Raw genomic sequence first — 20,838 nt, forward strand, 5'->3', positions numbered from 1 at the left:
GGGCTGATGTGAATCATTCTTTGATGAGTGAACGCGTCACTGGGCTTTAAACATTGATGAAGCATAACGAAGAAAGGGTCCTATAAGCACATTTGTGGAAAAAGAAAAAAAAAGCGTTAGTCTCGATCTGCGAGATCGCTTAGCGTCCGTACGACATGTGCAGAAAGACCTGCTTTGCGAAGGAGAAACCTGCGGTTATGATGCCAGACAAACTCATAGTTGTATTTGGTCCATTGTTTCGCGTTAAACAGCAGTTCTCTGTTCGCCTTTGCCAGATTTTCTGTAATAAACAAAATTTTTTCTCTCTTCAGTGACTCACTCCGAGGAAGCTAGTAGTCACGATCTTTCTGATGGAGGAAACGAAAAATTGTTGCAGGTGTTTTACTTGTTTAGGGACATGCGATGAATTGCGTCGACTAATTCTGTGGTTAGCGCAGGTACCTTTTTCTGCCGAGCAATTTCCTTGACTCTGTCTAGCAGGTTTTCGTTTTCTTTCTCGGCAATCCCACGAATCTCGAGTTTTTGGCGACGGATTCCCCACTCCAGCTCATTTAAGTCCTCGCGGAGCTTTGGTGCCTCTTCGCTGTGGTCTCTTTGTTCAAGAAGGTCCACCCGCTTATTCAGTTTCTTCGTGTCTTCACCTTGGCGTATGAGCATCTCCAGGATTTCGTCATAGTTTTATGACATCAAGGTTACAGAGTATTAAATTCTCAACTTTTTCCGACAATGGACCCAAAGCCTCGAGCTTTGCACTGATATTCGCGAGAGCTATCAGGACATCAGTGTCTTTGTTTAGTTTTTTGCCGCTAGCTCCTATCAGCCTTGCGGCTTAGGATGTTGGACACTTCCAAGTACCCGTAAACATTTTCCTACATGATAGTCACTTTCGCATTCGGTACAATTCAAGAAACCTGACGCCGGCATAGTGTCATGGCAAGCCAAACATTTTTTGTCATTCGTATTCGACATGTTTCCATGCAGCGTTTGGTTTGGTTTATGGGGGTTTAACATCCCAAAGCGACTCAGGCTATGAGAGACGCCGTAGTGAAGGGCTCCGCAAATTTCGACCACCTTGGTTTCTTAAACGTGCACTGACATCGCACAGTACACGGGTCTCTAGAATTTTGCCTCCATCGAAATTCGACCGCCGCGGCCGGAATCGAACCCACGTCTTTCGGGCCAGCAGCGAGCGCCATAACCACTGAGGCACCGCGGCGGCCCCATGCAGCGTTCAAGAAATTGCAAATCAACAATAACAGCAGCAAAGCGGCGGCAGTTGCGCGACCCAGGTAGAAAAATAAAAATTGATTTTGAAGAAAATAATGACGCTTTAAAGGTGTCATATATGCCGGTGGACACTCGAACCGCGCCGTAAGGGAAGGGATAAAGGAGGAAACGAAAGAAGAAAGGAAGAAAGATGCCGTAATGGAGGTATCCGGTATAATTTCGACCACCTGGGGATCTTTAATGTGCACTAACACCGCACAGCACACGAGCGCCTTTTGCGTTTTGTCTCCATTGAAACGCGGCCGCCGCGGTCGGGTTTGAACCCGGGTACTCCGGCTCAGTACACGAGCGCCTTAACCACAGAGCTACCGCTGCGGGTCCAGATAAAAGTGCACAAAGAAAACTGTGACCGACCAGCAAAGTTGAAAAAATTCGGCTGTTTAGTCCACGTCCTTTCGTCGCTACCGCGGCACCAAAATGATCCAAGACGCTCTACATGCAACCAGGGAAAAGTTCCCTCAAAAAGTGCAAGTGGGCGGTAATCCAAAGTCTCTTAAATTTGGAAGCACCGGCTGCACCAGTTCAAGCGGTCCAGCACCATCATCCTCGTTTTTCCGGTGTCGTGTGTACCCTCTGCAGTCTTTTTATCATTTTGTTAAGGTGCAAGCCAAGTTCTGCACTGGTTTTCGGCCGCCATGCACCAGCTCGTGGAAAGGTGGCAAAAAAAGTGCAGGCATGGGTGCTACCGCCCAATTGCGAGCACACGACTCCAAAGCTCGTTCTCCAGGGTCCCGTAAAGAAATTTCGCTTGCTTCGCAACCAGGATGGTTAAAGTATAGAGACCTCGGATGGTTATGTATACCAGGCTTCAGGTAATTTAATTTAGCTGCATGCTGGAGATAAACCCGTAGTTAGTTGTCAGAAAAGTTTCATTGTCAGTCACATGTAGCAGCAGACCACGATTGTTGCTGGTTTTAGGTACTCTTTTTCATTATGAGGCATCATGGTGTGCTGCTTAGACATTTCGAATGTTGGTGTTTGCCTCTGAAGACGGGCAGTGTGTCACACTGCAGTTCGCGGCAAGCGATGAGGACTTGCCCCCTCAAGCGTAGCCTCCGACGCAGCCTCATACGCCCGTTTCCACCACCGACAGTGACGGTGGGTGCCCGCTAGCCCCTCTTTGTAAAGCAGCATCCGCTCGAGACGCAGAAATATGGAGCATTGGAAAAACCAAGTCCTTCATCTCCAAATACTCGGAGATGAATGACATAGAAGAACTAGAGCCCTCAAGTATGATATGTTTTATGTTCAAACAGTTTGTGTAGGAGAGAAATGTACAGTGGAACTGGGCATAGCTTCTTGAATTTCTTGTCTCAATGTTGCTGCAATGTTCTCTAGTTACTCCGCGGTGTGGGCCTTGCAGCTTGGTATACGGCTTTCATCCCACACTGAGCGCTTAGAGTGTGTGGGAGCCGAAAGGGAAGTATTCTGATTACAGAATACCTGATAGCAGCAAACTTCTAGTATGAAAATACCAAAGAAGGCACTCTGCAGCCCTTGCATGCAAGACATAGAAAGTGCTAATCCGGAAAAATTTGACCACGTGTTTTCCTCTTAACCAAGCTTTCTTTTTTGTTTAGACCGCGAAAACTTTTGTGGCTGAAACTTGCGCACCTTCTGAACAAGGAGCTCCGTTGCAGCCTTACTGCAACTCAAGTCCAAAATAAGTAAAAATAGTGGGACCGAGCGTATAAAAGTTAACAAAGACAAGTTTATATGGACACCACCATGTCCCCTGTGACGAGTAGTAAGTTCCAATTGTTTCTTCACCTGTTCAGTGGTTTAATCATTTGTGCATCACACAGATAGCTGGCAGACATACTCGAGAAACAGCACAGTGTGAAACCCACATTGCTGTTGGAGCCTGGGCCAACAATTCTCCCAAGTGGAATCTCGGGGTGAGGGAGAACTACTTAAAGTTTGTGAAAAAGCCTGGAAGGGATGTGGCACGTGTTTGTGTACATTTTAAACAGCGGAAGCAGGACGCAAGAACTTCCCGAGCACCTGCCAGTGCCAACCGAGGGTGACAGACCAGCAATGAGGAAGCGCAAAGCTGCTCTCAGCTTGCTACCCTCTCAAGAGATTTGGGAAAAATTGGAGAGGCAAAAAACAAGAACAGGAGGTGACAGCTGAGCAATTTGAAGCTTGAAAGAGACGGGAAGAGGCCAAGGCCAAACGGCACGAAGAACGCATGGCTCGGTTTGACCGTATAGCAGATTTATTTGCTAAGCAGCAAGGTACATATGGTCGACAATAAAGATGTTACAACTGCACTGCACGCTCAACTTTCATTTCAAAAGATTGCTCATATATGGGGCAATATGTTCTGAAAAGCACACTTTTGATGACCCGTCACTAGCTTACGATATCATTTTCTTTTAATGGAAAACAGCGCAGCAGAAAATGCGCAAGGATCGGTGGGGACTGTAAACGACGCTGAAGTTCCTTGAAAGCTTCTGCTTGCGGCGCATCCCATTTAAACGGCACGTCTGCCTTCGTCAGTTGGGTCAGCGGCTCGGCGATGCGCGAAATGTTTTTTCACAAATCGTCGGTAATATGCGCACAGTCCGAGAAATCTGTGCACGGCTTTCTTATCGGCCGGCGGTGGAAACTGTTCAATAGCAGCTGTTTTTTCGAATCTGGGAGTACTCCCTCCTTGCTAACGATGTGGCCTAGAAACAGCAGCTCTTCGTAGGCAAAGTGGCATTTCTCTGCTTTCAAGGTTAGGCCAGACGACTTGATTGCGTCCAGTACTGTTCGAAGTCTTTTGAGGTGCTCTTCAAAGTTCGAGGCGAAGGAAACGACGTCATCTAAATATACCAGACAAATTTGCCACTTCAGGCCTGCCAGCACTGTATCCATTACTCGCTGGTCGCTGGTGCGGAACAGAGACCAAATCGCATCACCTTGAACTCAAACAGCCCAGCCGGTGTGATGAATGCTGTCTTCTCGCGATCTCTTTCGTCGACCTCAATTTGCCAGTAGCCGCTCTTGAGGTCCATGGACGAGAAATATTTCGCGTTGCAGAGGCGGTCCAGTGTGTCGTCGATGCGGGGGAGGGGGTAGACGTCCTTCTTTGTTATGTTTTTCAAGCGGCGGTAATCCATGCAGAATCGAAGTGCGCCGTCTTTCTTTCTCACTAGAACAACCGGTGCCGCCCATGGGCTGTTTGAATGCTGGATGACGTCGTCGCGAAGCATTTCTTCGACTTGGTTCCGGATGGTTTGTCGTTCTCGCGGTGACACACGGTAGGGGGCTTTACGGAGAGGTCGGAAGTGTTGGTCCGTTATAATGCGATGCTTGGCAATCGGCGTCTGTCGCACCTTCGGCGATGTCGGAAAACACTCACTGTAGCTTTGAAGCAGATTGCGGATCTGGTCTTGTCTGTTCCGGTGGAGGGCTGGGTTGATGTCGAAAGTGGGCAAGTTATCTTGGTCAGGCGAATCTTCTGCGGAAGGATTGGAGAGGGCGAAGGAGTCTCGTAGCTCGGATATTTCGTCGAAGAAATCAATCGTCGTTCCTCTGTTAATGTGCCGGTATTCTTCGCTGAAGTTAGTCAGCAGTACTTCGGCCTGGCCATTGCGCAAATGTGCGGTGCCTCTTGCGATGCTGATTCCTCGGTCTAGGAGCAACAGCATGTTGCCCTCGATGATGGCTTCAGCGTTAATGGCTTTCGTGGCGCCTACGGTCAGGATAACGCTTGATCGGGGTGGGACGATCACTACTTCCTCCAGGATACTCAGGGCAACGTGATTTTACCCAGTTTTCAGCGAAGCGATGGCTTCGTTCGTCGAAAGCGTGATCAGCTTGAAAGCAGGTCGATGATCGCCTGATGCTCATTAAGAAAATTATTACCCAAGATCACTTCGCGGGAGCATTGCGGTAGAACAACAAAGGTCGCAGGATAGGTATGTCCTTTGACAGTCACTCGCGCTGTGCATCGTTCTGACGGCGTAATGAGGTTGCCCTCTGAGGTGCGAATTTGTGGGCCGTCCCAAGCCGTTGTGACTTTTCTCAGATGCGCAGCGAATGTTCCATTCGTCACCGAGTAATCGGCTCCTGTGTCGACTAAGCGGTAACTTTCCGGCCGTCGATAGTCACTTTTAAGTCGGCGGTCCTGGCTCTTGCATTGCATGTCGCTCTTGGTGTCGGGTCACGGCTTCGTCGCGTATGCGAGTCGCGGGTGTGGCGTGTGGTCGAAGCTTCTCTGTGTGGCGTCGTCGTTTTGAAGGCAGCTTGCGTCGTGATCAGGGTTCTCATTTTGTGCGGCGTTGGTGCAGCGAGTGTCGGTTCTTCATGCGGCGTCGCGGGTGCAGCGTCTTCATGGGGCGTGGTCGGTGGAGGATCTTCGGCGTTTCGCTCGTGAGCAACCTCACCTCAAGAGGTTGCTGCCTTTAGTTTCCCCTACGGTGGCTGGGAGACCTTTCTCGTACCGCGGCTGCGTAGCTGCGGCGTGGCGACGCAAAGCGCGAGGTTGACGGCGATGGTGAGCGCGAAAAGCTGTTCGGCGTGTACTCTTCTCGACGCAGGTACTCGTCGATTTCCTGCGGACGTTGTCCGAAGCGTGGTCGTGGGGCGTTAACGGCAAATCCTCGAAGACCGACACGTCGGTACGGGCAGTGACGAAGAATATGGCCGGCGTCACCGCAATGGAAGCACTACGGCCGGTTGTCGGAAGTCCTCCAGGCGTCGCATTTCCTGGGGCTTGAGCGTCGGTCATAGGCTGGGCGGGCGGGGGCTGGGAGGTGGCGTTGTGGAACAAGTGGCTCATCTCGGGGTGGACGTAGGGGTTGTCATTGGGGCTGAGCAGTCCTTAACTGCAGCGGCGTAGGTCATGGCCTGGGGTTCTGTGGCCGTCGGGGTGCCAAGTGCCTGTTGCACTTCTTCTCGTACCACGTCCATCAGAGTCGCTGCTTGTGGCTGTGGGGAGAATGGCAGTAATCGGCGTAGCTCCTCTCGGACGATTTCGCGGATAACTTCCCGCAAGGTGTCGCTGGTGTTGGCCGGCGTGTCCGAACGGATTGCAGAGGAAGGACGGTTGTACTGCCGAGCTCGGACGTCGAGGGTCTTCTCAATCGTGCAGGCTTCTTGCATGAATCGCTCGACTGTTTTTGGCGGCTGGCGGACGAGGCTGCCAAAGAGTTGTTCTTTTACGCCGCGCATTAAAAATTGAACTTTCTTTTCCTAGGTCATCCCGGGGTCGGCGCGGCGAAATAGGCGCTTCATCTCCTCGACGTAACCGCGGACGGGCTCATTCGGAAGCTGGATCCTGGACTCGAGGAGTCGTTCAGCTCTTTCTTTCCTCTCGACACTCGTGAATACCTTCAATAGTTCTCTCTTGAATAGCTCCCATGTCGTAAGGGACGACTCGTAGTTTTCGTACCACGTGCGTGCGGAGCCATCCAATGAGAAGAACACGTGTCCTATTTTTGCCGCATCATCTCACTTGCTGAATGACGCCACGCGCTCAAATTGATCCAACCATTCTTCAGGGTCTTCGCCTAGGAATCCATTGAAAGTTGGCGGTACCCGCGGCTGCTGTAGTATGATCGGTGTCGACATCTTCGGCGAGATTGCGGTGCTCGTAGCAGCGTCTTTTCGCTGTCTGGTGCGGTCCGGCAGTTTCCTGAACTCAGGCCCCTCTCCCTGGAGGCGTGGACTGGCTCGCTGAGCTGCTGGCTTGTCCTCGGGTGCGAAGCGCTGAGGGCTGGCTTCACGACTTGAAGGGGGCGTCCGGAACATGGAAGGCTACCCTGCACCTTCACCAGATGTCACGTACTGGTGACGGCAGTCGAAGCAGCGATGAAGACGGACGAAAGGGTCTTCTAAAAGAAAACTGTTTATTGGGCTGACTTGCACCCAAAGTGGACTGAATCACTCGGCGGCGGCGAAGCGACAAGCGTGCTCGGCTGTCGTCGAACAGAATGCCCGCCGCTGTCGGCCGTGCTGAATTTAAAGCTGATAGCGAACGTTCGAGATAAATCCTGCAAAGTTACTAGAACATTCCGGAACAACGTATAATCAGCTCTGCCTGGCTGCGATCAATCGAGATAAATCTAGTCGCGTCTTGCGTCGCAAAGAAAGCGATAAGGTGGTGTGGCGGCAGATTTTGAAAAACGGAATCGCGACGAGTGATGTGTGTGACGGATGCGGTGCAGTGGAAACACTAGAACATCTGCTCCTTCGCTGCTCCGCGTTCGCCGATGCTCGTCGCGATATGCTCGCGGCCTATAGGGCGCAGGGCATACTACCAGACTCCATCAAGACGCTATTGTGGCCGCAGGGCAGTGCGCGCACTCGTGAGCGAACTTTGGTGAGCCTCTGTGCATTCCTGGAACACACGGGCTTGACGTCCCGTCTGTTCTCCGTCAGGTAGTTACACGCAGTGACCGAACGCTCCGCGAGTTCTACCTTGAACGATTAATAACTGGACGCCCCACTCCAGTTGTAACCTACACAGTGCTGTGCGCGTGTGTGATTTAATTCCTCTTAAATGAACTAATCACGCGCACAACCTGGACACATTACTTATTGTGTAAATAGTTTGTACATATTACTTCTCTCCCTGTCCTCTATTCCTGTCCCCTCACCTCTTTCATTTCATTTCTCCATTCTGCCTGCTGTCCTTTATTTCCGCTGCCCCAGCTCAGGTGCTTCAGTACCGATGGCAGATGCCGGGGCTAGCAAAAATCTTTTCCTTCCTTTTTACTATTATTTTTAATAAAACCACTACCACCACCACCACCTGCGTAAAAGCGTTTCAAAGTGCTTGTCTCAGTGCTTCATGGAGGAACGCTGAAGCCATTACGGAGGTGTGTTCGTTTGGAGCGGGCCACGAGGCGCGTGGCTCGCACATAGCAGCGCGTACCAGCTCCCGTGGTAAACGGCGTGGAGTCCGCAAACGGCCCCCATAGGCGCCCATGTTTGTGCAAGATGTCGGTTCGACTGCCATGGCTGCCTCAAGTTGTGACTAGCAGTTGTGTGGTAGATGTTACGCTGATTCGAGAATGATCAGCCACGTAGCTGTGCCCCAATTAAAGGGCCCACAATCTATGAGAAAGGAATCGCCCCGCTTGGTGAAGACAGTGCGTCGTTTTTCATAAATGGAGGGGTTTACAAAGGTACCTTCGGCTATCTTACTCATCGGTACACAATGCGAAGTTTATTACTCATTCGCCGTCTACGGTCTCTCTCGTCCCGCATTTCCTGCCACCCGGGTGTCTCTATCCCGGGTCGTGAAATACACAGTTTATCTTCCTTAACCTGAAATATCAGAGAGTATACTATACGGCGGTGCGCACAGGGTCAAGGTTATCCGCTCTCCCCCCATTTGTTTGTCTTAGCATTAGAGCCTTTCCTCCTGTCAGTCAATCACCACTTTTTTTATTAGAGGTCTGGCGTTGCCAGGCAGTATGCGTCACCGCTTATGCAGATGACATCACTCTCTACTTTGCTGATGAACGCGGCCTGCTCGAAGCTTGAAACCTTTTTCGTGAGTACGCCTCCTTGTCGGGTGCTGCTCTTATTTATTTGAAGAGGACTTTTTTGTGGGGCCTCCTCAGAGACGTATTACAAGTGCTATACATTTGTAGTGGTGTGCGCAGATGCGCATTTTTTGCGTAACCTACGACTGTGCTGGGATATGGGATGGTATGTGGTCTTCGGTCGTAGAGGACATTACAGCTCGTGTGCGGAGGGCGCAGACATTTGAGCTGCCTCTGCTTGAGAGGCGCTACCTGGTTCAGTCGGTCATGCTGGGTGCCTTCTGGTAACCTTTGCCACATTGTTAAACCGCCCCTGCGCGTCATAAGGCGGGTGCAGACTACAGTTTTTTTCTTCTTTTTTTTGGTCACGCGGAACCGAGCTTGTGACTCCTGCGGTTATTGGACAAGCACGGGAGAGAGGCGGTTCTGCCTTTCCAAATTTGTCCATCATGTCCTCATTGTTAGCTTTGAAGTGCAGGCGGCTGCGTTTTTATGGAGGAAAAACGCTAAGGCGCCCGTGTGCTGTGCGATGTCAGTGCACGTTAAAGATCCCCAGGTGGTCGAAATTATTCCGGAGCCCTCCACTACGGCACCTATTTGTTCCTCTCTTCTTTCACTCCCTCCTTTATCCCTTCCCTTACGGCGCGGTTCAGGTGTCCAACGATATATGAGACAGATACTGCGCCATTTCCTTTCCCCCAAAACCAATTATTATTATTATAAGTGCATTTTGCGTATCCTGCTGTGGGACGCGTCTCCGGCACGAACCCTAGCGCGTTAATTTTTGGCCCTTCTTTGGGCTTTTTGAATCCTTCGGCCCCTGTTAATCATGGACCTCAATCAGAGCAGCCTGCCGCTTTCTATGCTACGTCAGTGGCCTTTGTCAGACATGTAAGCGGAGTAGCACCTGATGTCAATATCGTTGCAGACCGTGTGGTAGACATTACGGGCTCGCTGTTGTTGCGTGTTGTGCCGGCGGCTCGCTGCTCACCGATGCGCCGCGTTCAATGGGCGCGCATAGCGTCGACACCTCTCCCAGACCATCTACGCGACTTTGTTTGAAACTTGGTTGGGCAGTGCTGCCTACTTGTGATCGGCTAGACCGTTGGGATGTTTCACGGCTCAGTACCTGTCCGAATTGCCCGCTTCCGGAATGTATTCGCCACGCTACAGTCGCATGCGTGGAAGCGCGTGTCTTTTGGCGCGCGGTTCATGCGTGATTCCGTGGGCAGGGCATTTCGAGCTTTGTCTCCCGCGGCCGCTTCCCCAGCGACCGTTTTTCTCGCCTGTTAATTGCTGCGGGTCTTTTCAGTTTATGGCGCAGTCGATGCACTGCTGTCGCTCGTGGCTTTCGACGCCGCGCTGTGTGGCCATTACTTGGCCGTCTTCGAAGAGAGCTGATCAGTTTCTTGTCGGAGGAACTCTTTTTCTTGGGAGAGGAAGAGTATCTCCGACAGTGGTCGTTTCCACTCATTTCGGTTAACAACGATCGTCTTGTCCTGATCTTTAGACCAAACTGGCGCCAACGTCTTTTTTCTTTCCGTGTCAGATTATTAGTTTCACTCTTCGGTGAATAGGTATGCTATCCCGTCTTAAATCGCTCACAAGCAATCCCTGTTAGTTGCTCAAAGGTGCTTATGGTACCTCTTTAATCTGCTCGCCTTACGTGCTTACCGTCATGTCTACTTGTGAATGTCAATGTAAACGGTAACCTTGGCATGTCTACATATGCAAATAAAATTTCTTTCTACTCATATTTCGCCACATAGCTGGTGTGATGCGTACTCTGCCTTTCGTCTCGTTACCGCTCGTTGCAATGTCAGTGTCAATGTCAAACCTTTTGTAACCAGCTCATAGCGCAAACTATAGAACTTGATAGCAATTTTAGTAGACGAAAAGAAGCAAAGTGCGATGCACAGAGCGGGAATGTGTTGCAGTTTAACATGAGACGTGTTCGGCTGAGGCAATAGCCTAGTGTCCTCCCCCAAGGAACGGGTGCGAGAGCAGAATGCCGCTGAATTAGCTCCCTGCATCACAGCCGCCCACCAGAAGGCCATGCAGCACCCACCCGACCACCAAACAACCTTAAAAAAATTACAGGATTACACTTGTCTCCTTAAGAGCGGACAAGCGAAAGCCTTTCCCTGTCCTCATTCTCCCTCCATTCTTCGTTTTACGCGACAGCGTGTACAACTCGTTCGGGCGAAAAGCCATTGGCGTCGCCGTAGTTGTCGGCACCGCGCGTCGGATATATTGAAACGGTAGCATCACTACTAGAGGCAACGGGCTGAGATCGCCATGTACTTCCCATAACCTTCCTTCAGCGTATAGTTTTGAGAAGCAGTGGATGGTCAGACCAGTTGTCATGTCATTGCCAAGGTCCGAGATCAAGGTCATTTCAAGGTCAAAACGGGCGTCAAGGTCAACCAAAATCGGGTCACGTGATCGACTCTTTGCACGCCGAGGAGCCGAAACGCGGCGTTTACGTGATAGGGTGTGACGTCGTGCCCTTCTTAACCGAGTACGCAACAGGAGGAGCGCCGGCACACCTAGGAACGAAGTTGGCATGCGGTGTTCACGTTCTAGGCTGTGACGTCACGCCTTCAGGCGAGCATAACAGGAGTGGCGGAGACGCCCAGCAGTCAGAGCCATGGAGTCGGGCGCTGAAGAAGAGTCGCGCCGCACGAGGTACAGCCGGCGCTTAGCGGCGTCTGACGATCCGGTTGACGTTGCGATTCGCCAGTAAAGTCTGCGGAGAAAAATAACGGTGGTTGATCTTTGGTTCAACAGAGGGAGAAGGGGTAGCTTCACGATGGCTTAGCCTGGTAAAGTCCAAAGAAGCGACCAAAGCTTACCATAACATGACTTTGTCAGGCTAAACCATCGTGAAGTTGCCGCTTCTCCCCCGGTTTCACCAAAGCTAAGCCACCGTTATTTTGTAGCGAGAGCTACACTGGGACTAGAAGACGAGCATTTTGCTGTGGACTAGGGGAGACAGTTGTGCGCATGCGCCTTTACCATGCCAACCGGAGAGGAGCGAGGTGTGACGTGCGCTTCGCCGTCGCCGCGGCCGCGCGCCCGCTCCGCCGTCGGAGCCGTGCATGACGTCACGCGCTTGAGCAGTTGTGCGCATGCGCCGGTACCATTGTAACCATAGTGACCCCATAGGTGCGCCGCGCGCTTCGTCGCCGCCTCGCCGCTCTATCACCCGAACTGGGCGTCGCATGCGCAGCATTACGTATAAATGGCGGAGATGTAATGGGCGGCGGTAGCACAACGTTTGACATGGATGCAGAGAAGGAGAGTCCAGCCGCTGCTAAACGGTGGTATAGACAAGAGAAGACTAACTATTGCGATCCTGAGGTTATCGCCTGGCACTTGCTACTCAACAAAAAGAGAATGAGCGTAAGAAGGTGAAGAGAGCAGCGGAGACGCCCGAACAGAGAAAGGAACGGCTTGCCAAACGGAGATTCCAGGCTGCCGAGCATAATAGATGGCGCATAGATGCCGAGATGGAGCCCAATGTCTCTCATTGCTAAACATACAGTTACCACAACAAGCTCAGCGAGGGAAACGTACCTCTCGCTACGTATATCCTGGCATAGCCGAGCTAAGCCACTGACAATTTTCTGAAAGTTAATTTGATTCCCACCTGCCATGGCGGATACGTGGCAGGTGGGCCAGCTGCTTCAGCGTAACACGGACGAACGGAAGCAGGTTTTTCTCGTGAATGGAGCACTTAATGCTGCCGCATTAAAACAGTCGCAGGCACCGTTTAGGTATGAGCGGCGAAGGAACCATCAGCTTAGGCGTGCATACCCGCGTGAATGCCAGAATCAGTAATCTTTGTTTCGCACAGGGAATGGCAAAAACAAGGGCAGATGCCGCGTTGAAAAGGAGAAAAAAAGCCGGAACTTTATATTTTTAGAGTTAAGTTTTTGTTATTTATGAAAAGACTGGTCATGCAGAAACATGTCGATAACTGTAGTTCTTCAATTCCTCTGAAAGGAGCAGTAAACATTTATTCCGCAACAGCGTAAGGCTTCCGTTCTGCACAAAATCCAGCGTCATCGGCATTGTGACCGAAAACTTGGGATTGACTGAAAAGGCGGCGGCGGCACATGTGGAACGCCAGATTTGAAAAGCAATTACAACACTTTGAAACTGATGATTAGAACGTCGCATCATTACTAAAACGTCATTAGGACATGTAAAGGTATAAAGTAAATTAGTTAATTCCGCTTTAAAAAATAATGGGGTAATTATTCGGGCCATTATTGGGACTGCGTGGCCTGGCGGGGAAGCTACCGCCAGGCAACGCAGTCCCGTTCCCGGCTGATTGGAGAAACCTCCACTGGATCCGTAGTTGCGCTATCCTCTATGAACGTAACTGAAGGTGGAATTGGCGCTAGTGTCTGTAATAAAAACAAAAATCTAACAGCAAGAAGGTTCTTAAAGCAAAATGAATATCTCTCTCCCCCTTTACCTTTTGGATTTCTGAACCGCGCGGCCGCCGTAACCGCCGTGCACCCTTTGGGTGTTTCGCGAACTCTGTCAGTCGCGCTTTCTCGGGTGCTGTCGCCTGCTTTGCGCCGGCCACAGACACATTGGTGCCGTGTTCGTTCCTGTGTTAGTAATTTAGGTGCTGCGTGAGTTACGATTGTGTTTGGTTTTCTGCGAGAGCTGCATTACGCCAGCCGCTTCGCGAGGTCAGCGTGGCTGCGCGCTGAGGCGTGGCACCGCAGCTCCGCCAGCTGTGCGCATGCGCGGAGCGACCTCATAGCCCGCAGCTGGTGTGCGCGCCGCGCGCCTCGCCGCGGCGCCGACGGCGGAGCAGACGCTGGAGTGACGTCAGAGCACGCAGCTGGTGTGCGCGCCGCACGTCTACATTACACTATAGACCAGATTATTTTACCATCGCCCGCAGGTTGCCGGAGCGCTCCTACTCTCGACACCAGTCGCCATCTGTCGGCGCGCGCGGCACGTTGGACTGCGGTCGGGTCGCGCCGGCGGCGCGTAGAATGCGTGTTTACGTGTTCTTCGCTTCCGTCGCTGAAGCGCTCAGTCACCTAACGTATGTGGGTGTGTGCTGTGCATCACTACTCAGATTTCCCCAGGCCGTTCTACGGTTATCTGGCACACATTGTTACACACTGTTACACATATATCCGAGGGTAGTCAACCAGGTAGGATGCGGATTCGAAACAGGTACTTACAAGCACATTTTGCGCTGGCGTGTCGTTTGTTGCCGTCCTTTACGTACGCTACCAGCTATGATAATTTTATGCCTCAGGATGTATATTTATTGATTTGACTTGATGATGCAGTGATGTGCAAGCTCTAACGGGATCGGCCAGCTGCAGACCGAAGGTTGTCCAGGCGAAGCGCGTGTTTTCGATCAGCAGTACGTCTTCGACATCCGTGCGCTGAGCTTGCTCTTGTTCCCGTTAAACACATTTCCTGCACGGGGATGTAAGCACGACCGCTACCAATTTAAGTTGTTATTTCCACATCTATATCAGAGGGATCGGCGGGTAAAGGGCTGACCGTAGTATCTCTGCTGTTGTTACCTGCTTGAATCACTGTTATATATGCACGATTTTATTACATTCTGTGACATTTGGCCAAGCGGCTACGCGACGCTGTCACACGCGCCGAGAGCTTCCGAATAAAATAAACGCAACTTCAGGCCGCAGAATTAGAGAAAGCTGGCCTCCCTGCCGATATTGACTCAGTCTCAATATTGATTTGATTGATTCAATATTGATTAAAAATACGTTTTTGTGCGCCAGATAGCATAAATTATGACTAAAACTGTTTTCTGTTAGCCCTCCCACACAGTTGAGCTCACAACAATAAATTGCTGATGTAACTGGCGCACCACGTAGCTGGCGACAAGAAAGCCCTATTTGTGGTGGGTGCTTTATGGCCGGCAGGAAGGATTAAGAGAACATTAGAGCTGAAATTGCATTCTAGCTGTGCACATAATGCTTGATACCGACCAAAAAAGTTTTCTCAGCCACATACCCTAGGAAAACAGGGCAAGCCAACCCCAATGTGGTAGCGGTGGTGATAAACTCGAACACACGAGAAATTGTTAGCGCATCGCTACGAGACTCCACGATAACCGAGGCTGATCGAGCGGCCGTCGCTCTAACGGCAGCGGAGGGCTACCGGACTAAGCGGTCCCTAACCATTCTCACCGACTCTCAAGAGGCATGCCGAGACTACACGTTAGGCAGAATAGGACACAGAGCGCTCCGCATACTGCACTCTGGATGCCACCACACAAGAAGAAAACCCAGTTAAAGGCACGATAGTGTGCACGCCACGACACGCGGACGTGGAAGGCAATCGAGAGGTCGACAAGGTAGCTCGAGGATACACTACATACCGAGCCCCCTACGATATCGGTCTCGAGGACGCCGAGCCAGTCCCCAGAGAGTACTCGGCTATACTCAACCACTACAGGGCAGCAGGAAATGGTATCCCCCACCGCACAAATCTCTCACCAGAGAAGACTCCGTAGCTTAGAGGCTGCTAAAAACGGGCGCATAACCGAACTTGAACACATTCAGTAACATACAACCCACACAATGTACAGACAAATGGCCATGGTGCCAAGAAACACCCACGCTATACCACATAACGTGAGCGTGCCGGGAGATCGGTGCGGTACCAATAATACCAAACCCGAGTGCGGAGCAGTGGGAAGGAATGGTCTCCAGCGACCGTCAGGACGTCAAACTTGGGCTGATCTGACGGGTTCAGCTGGCAGCAGCATCCAGCGGAGCCCTGGACTAGGGGCAGACGGCCACTGCTAAGAAGATCGAAGACACTATCCGATTCCGCGAAATCTCACCAATCTTAGAGCTCAATAAAGTTTTTTCCTCATCCTCCTCCTTCTCTTCCTCTCTGCGATGGAGCACGAGGACGGTAGCGATATAAGCCGGAGCGCGTGCTAAGCACCGGCACAATTATCATTAATGCCGAACTAAATGTCATCAATTTTTATCCTTTTGATAACCCAAAGACTTCTTGCAATACAACCACCTTGTCGAAGTATCCTTGCCAAGGTTTTTATAGCGCCCGCAGGGCAGTAATTCACGGCTATATGCAGGCGCGGCCCGCGGAGCTGCCGCAGACCCGCAGTCAGCAGTGAAACGCCCGCACCGCGGCGCGCCAGTCGGCGGAAAATGGCCGCGCCCGAGAGCGGCTCTGGATACTGGTCTATAGCATTACGCTATAGCATTTCGAGCCTTCAGCGTGGCGGCACCATAGCTGGTCACGTGGTTGGTCACGTGGTGCGGGGCAGCTGCCGGCTGCGCGGCGCGCCAGCGAAACCTAGAGGCTGGTTCACACGCATGCGACTGAGCTATTGAGCGGCGCGTACAGTGAAAATTTCCAACTTGGAACCTCGCCGCTCATCCCAGCGACGACTCGAAATAGGTTTTTCTGCAGCGGCGGCAGGATTCGCTACCATTCACACTTGCATGTGAAACACGCTTAAGGGGCTTTAGCGAAAGCGAGTGGGGGAGGAGTGGAGAGGGGGAGAGAGTGAATCCACGTCCAGGTACGAAGATGAAGAAGGAACGCCCAGCGAAAGGTGCGGCGAAGTAAGAGGAAGTATGCGGCCGTAGTATAAGGACAACAACAACGACTAACTTTGCAATTCGACTGAGCGAGTTCCACTCGGCCAGCTGTAGCTATCGCGTCACTCCAGGTTGAACCAGGGCTAAACAACAGCCATTTTTTTTGCTCGTGACCTTCGAAACTGCTAAATGTGCAGCGGGCCCGCACGGATACGACGGGAACCATTACCTGAGCTCGCTTTCTCGGGAGCTACCGCTCATTTCGCCGCCGTGGATCAAGAACTGTGATTAGGTCACTGCTGTTTACGAAGCAGTCATCGTGTTTGGTCCGCAAAAGAGCCTGCACATCGGAGAACCGATTATGCAAATGTGTGTTAACTGAAATCTAATGGCGTCGCATATATTAGCATGGGCAGTGAAGGCCATTGAGTGATAGTGGTTTTTAGAAAGCACTAAACAATTTTTTGCAATTATCTCCGATTAAAAATGTACATCGTTCATGCATTAAATTACGTGCACTCACTGTGCACACAATGATCCTTCTGTATTGCGTGAAAATAAGCGAAGGAGTGATAGCATATGTATTGGGTGAATTGTGCACCAAATGACGTGCTGAAAATGTCAGGTGCGCCGTTTGAGATAAACTTAGCACCTCCAGTGCGTCGACACAGATCGCCTGTATTGTGCAGAATGCTGTAGACATATAGTGTATTTTGAGAAGTAGCACTTGTAGACTAAAGGTAACGGGAAGGATATACGTGTCAGTAAACACATGGAAAATATATTCTCTGTTCTGCGTGCATACATTAACCTAGCGCTGCGGTTACCATTGTTGAGTAGCAGCGCAACCAATTTTAACATGCCACAACAGCAAACAAATTGTGTACGAAAACCCAAGTAAATAGTAGCCACGCGCAGAGCAGGCGGACAACGACACATCCGCCCACCTCCCCTAGCGGGCCCGATTTTGGACTAGTCCGGGCGTGAAGCAGATGTCATGCGAGACCCCCCCGTTGGCATGGAGATTAACACGCCGTAACTGCGCCGCCAATCGTTATTAACGTAACTGGAGGTGAAATCGGCGATAGCGTCTGAAATTCGTAGGCGCTGGGAGGTATAGGAAGTTTCACCGCCCTGGTGTAAGCGTCCCTGGAATACAAAGCTACTGAGGTGACAGCGTTCAACAGAGAAGGCCCAACTGCTGCAAGCAATACTTGCCCAAGGCGCGCATGCATTTTCCAATTTCATATATGCTATTTTAGCGAGCCCCTATTTGGGGTCTGTTGTGTAAATAGTTTGTGTATATTACCTCTCCCCCTGTCCTCTCTTCCTGTTCCCTCACATCTTTCATTTCATTTCTTCATTCTGCCTGCTATTCTTTATTTCCCAGCTCAGGTGCTTCAGTATCGATGGCAGATGTCGGGGCTAGCAAAAATCTTATCCTTATTTTTTATTATTATCTTAATAAACCACTAATACTACTACTACTGTTTGGGGTCAGTGATGCTTAGCACTTCAGCTAAAATAATTCTGTTGCCACATTGTGCAGGGCAGAAATCGTTGTCACAGCTGCAGGCATCAAAGCTGCAGCTGGCGTTTATTAGAAAGCTTGAATAGCTCATAACATTTTAAAAGCACGCTTGGTTGAACTACTGCAAAGTTGTTCAAAAACTCAGAGAGCACCCATACACATTACGCAACCTTGCAGCTGAGGGAGCTGCAACAACCTTGCACCCATGCACCTTTGAGGGGCGCATGGGTGCATCAACAGGGCTAACGTGCACAGCGCGCAATTAAAAAAAATTAGCTGCGGTTATAGAGTGAAAGATGTGGTGTATCGGGCAAGTAGACGCGGATTGAAGTCTGTAACGTTGAATTCGTTCCGCACACTGGAGAGGAAGCGCGCCCACCCTGCCACACTGGCAGGTGGCAGTTAATGGTTGGTCTCGAGAGGTTGGTTCATCAGTGAACGCTGCGGCCTATTGCTGCAGTGCCGCGCGTCTGCCACAAGGTTGTCAGAGCTGCTGCATGCAACCCACATGTCTCTCTCACCACCGCCACGTACCTCAAAGCACGATTGAGGAGTCCACTGACCCAGGGAGCTGCTGTTTGCGCCCTTCCTTTCCTGAAAAGCATCGGAGTCTAGAGCGTTGTCAAAGACAACGCCAATGAACACAATGAATGCCGACGGCCTATAGCAAAAGAGGCGAGCGCTCGGTTTCGGCGGCAATGGCTGAGTGACTTCATAGCTGTCCCGTGGTTTCTTATCGGTTAAAGGTCAAACTTGGGCACACGGCGAAGAAGCTACGGAGGGGAGAGTAAAGCTTTCGGTTTAAAAAATAAGGGTGAGGAAAGGTTGCCGTCATCAGTGTTACGCCTTTTAGGGTGCAAATTTTTTAACTATGTATGGTGCTGGGCTGCTCATCCGAAAGACAGGGGTTCGATCCGGGTCGCGTGGGTGGAATTTGGATGGAGGCGAAATGCTAGAGACCCGTGCATACGGTGCGATGTGTGTGCACGTTAAAGAACCCCAGGTGGTTTAAATCATCTGGTGCCATCCACTACGGCGCCCCTGATAGCCTAAATCGCTTTGGGAAGCCCCATAGACCAAACTAAACCTAGTGGTAACGCTATCGTGTCATAACTTTAAGGCGGAAGTTAAGTGTTCGCCGAAGTTGTTTTGGTCCATACTTAGTACTCTGTGCGCAGGAGCAAGGTGGAAAAGGGGACATTTGTAACCACAAAGAATGTTCCTCGCTGAGAGGCGCTAGATCGCTTTCACACCTTTTATGGCCTCCCTGCAACGGGTGACCAGTTATTCGGCACAAACTTACCTTTTCATTGAGTTTCAGCTTCGGAACGCCGTGCTTTGGTCTCAGTACGTTGTGCTGCTGCAGAACCTGTCGCTGGAATTTCTTCATGAACGGCGTAAACCTTCCCTTGTATTCTTTGGCTTTGATTTTCTGGTAGTGCATGAAAAAGGAGAGTGCAAATATTTGACTTTTCAATCCAGCAAGCGATCGGCATGCAGAACTCCGTGAAGAAAAGCTTAAAGGTAGGCCTCGTTATTAAAAATCAGGCAAGTAAAAAAACCGGCGTGCTGCATGATACTAGTACTTTCTGAAGGGTTGTTTGGTACGTTATCTTTGAATAAACAGCGTGCGCTAAAATAGCGAACCCTTGAAGAAACAAGAGGGACGACTGGACCGATGTTAGAAAGTTAGAAGTTGCGCTACTGTCCTGTCGTCTCTCTTGTTCCTTTCTGTGCTCGCTACTTCAGCGCTCGCTGTTTATCTAAAGTTGCATGAAAGCGCCAACAGCATTCCAGACGGCCTTTCGTCGTTTCCCCTTTCGCAGCCATGTCTCAGAAGGGCCATTGTAGTTTGCCAATTTTGCGGGATTCAGCACTTTGAAACCTGTAGGATAAGGTGGATTGTTCACGCAATGCCTTGTGGCACAAAAATGGGAAATGAAGTATATTTGGGTACCTTAAAGCAGTGCTGAATCATTATGTTGAAGTGAGAGTCAGACAAAAATAGGATATGTATTCATCAGAGAAGGTGCCACATTTTTCTTTGTTATCTAGGCGTTCTGCTTGCAAGAGTATGAAAAAATTCAAAAATTTCCTCTCACTTGGACAATTATTGGTCACTGAAGTAGTTGGGAGCTTGCAGCTCACTTAAAGCAGAAGCCTACTTTTTGAATACTACGATTCAGCGCAGGGGTTGGGTTAGTTATATCTTCACCGGATGTTTAAATTTAGAAAAACATCACTCGGAACAACAGCGAGACAGAGCAGTCAAATGTCGCCCTCTTGAATGCGCTGGCAAAAAGCTAAGCAGCGCAGGGGCACTCGACAGTTCTCTCAGATCTGCCGCCTTCTTCAGAGAAGCAGGTGTCACAAAGACAAGTGAAGGTCATAATTTCGCATTAGCTTTAGGTATCCAGAGAATCATGGCTTTCGAGAACAAACACAGCGCCGAAAGATATTGCCGTACTGGTGAAAACTGAAAATAAGCTTTTGAATACTTTGGGGACAGAAAGCTTGAGAATGCCGAAGGTTTGGCGCTGGCTTCATTATAGTGCTAGTCGCATCCTCACACCTATGCCATGATGTTAAAAGCGCCCTCATCGAGGTATACCAAAGTTCGCACAGCCCTTTTCGTGCTTAAGGTTTTGTGCACTGGAATATGTGCCCAGAACTTGCAAGTAACTTCATTTACCTTTAAACTCCATTCAAGGCACCTAGCATGTCTTCGCCACACCAGAACAAAACTAACACTTGTTGGCCTTAATTCAAAGAGCCCAAAGAGAAACAAAAATTCAATAAAAAATCCATCAGATCCTTGTCACTTTTTTCATGCTCGCTGCTACTTGCTTCTGTATATAGTTATACTACGCATATTCCACATATATTTAGTTAAATACAAGCATAAAAGAAAGCGTATTGAAATCAATATTGGTAAAGCACGGCA

General features: G+C 50.3%; 1 protein-coding gene across 1 annotated transcript in view; it reads right to left on the reverse strand.

The window, feature by feature from the left end:
- Nucleotides 1–20,838, reverse strand: part of LOC144127998 (Golgi-associated plant pathogenesis-related protein 1-like) — a 66,797-nt gene that overhangs the window by 44,390 nt on the left and 1,569 nt on the right. The window contains exon 3 of the mRNA XM_077661045.1: nt 19,198–19,326. Within this exon, the coding sequence (XP_077517171.1) occupies nt 19,198–19,326 (129 nt within the window). The remainder of the gene's footprint in view (nt 1–19,197; nt 19,327–20,838) is intronic.

The sequence above is a fragment of the Amblyomma americanum genome, chromosome 4 (assembly GCF_052857255.1).
Source record: "Amblyomma americanum isolate KBUSLIRL-KWMA chromosome 4, ASM5285725v1, whole genome shotgun sequence".
NCBI classification, from domain to species: domain Eukaryota; kingdom Metazoa; phylum Arthropoda; class Arachnida; order Ixodida; family Ixodidae; genus Amblyomma; species Amblyomma americanum.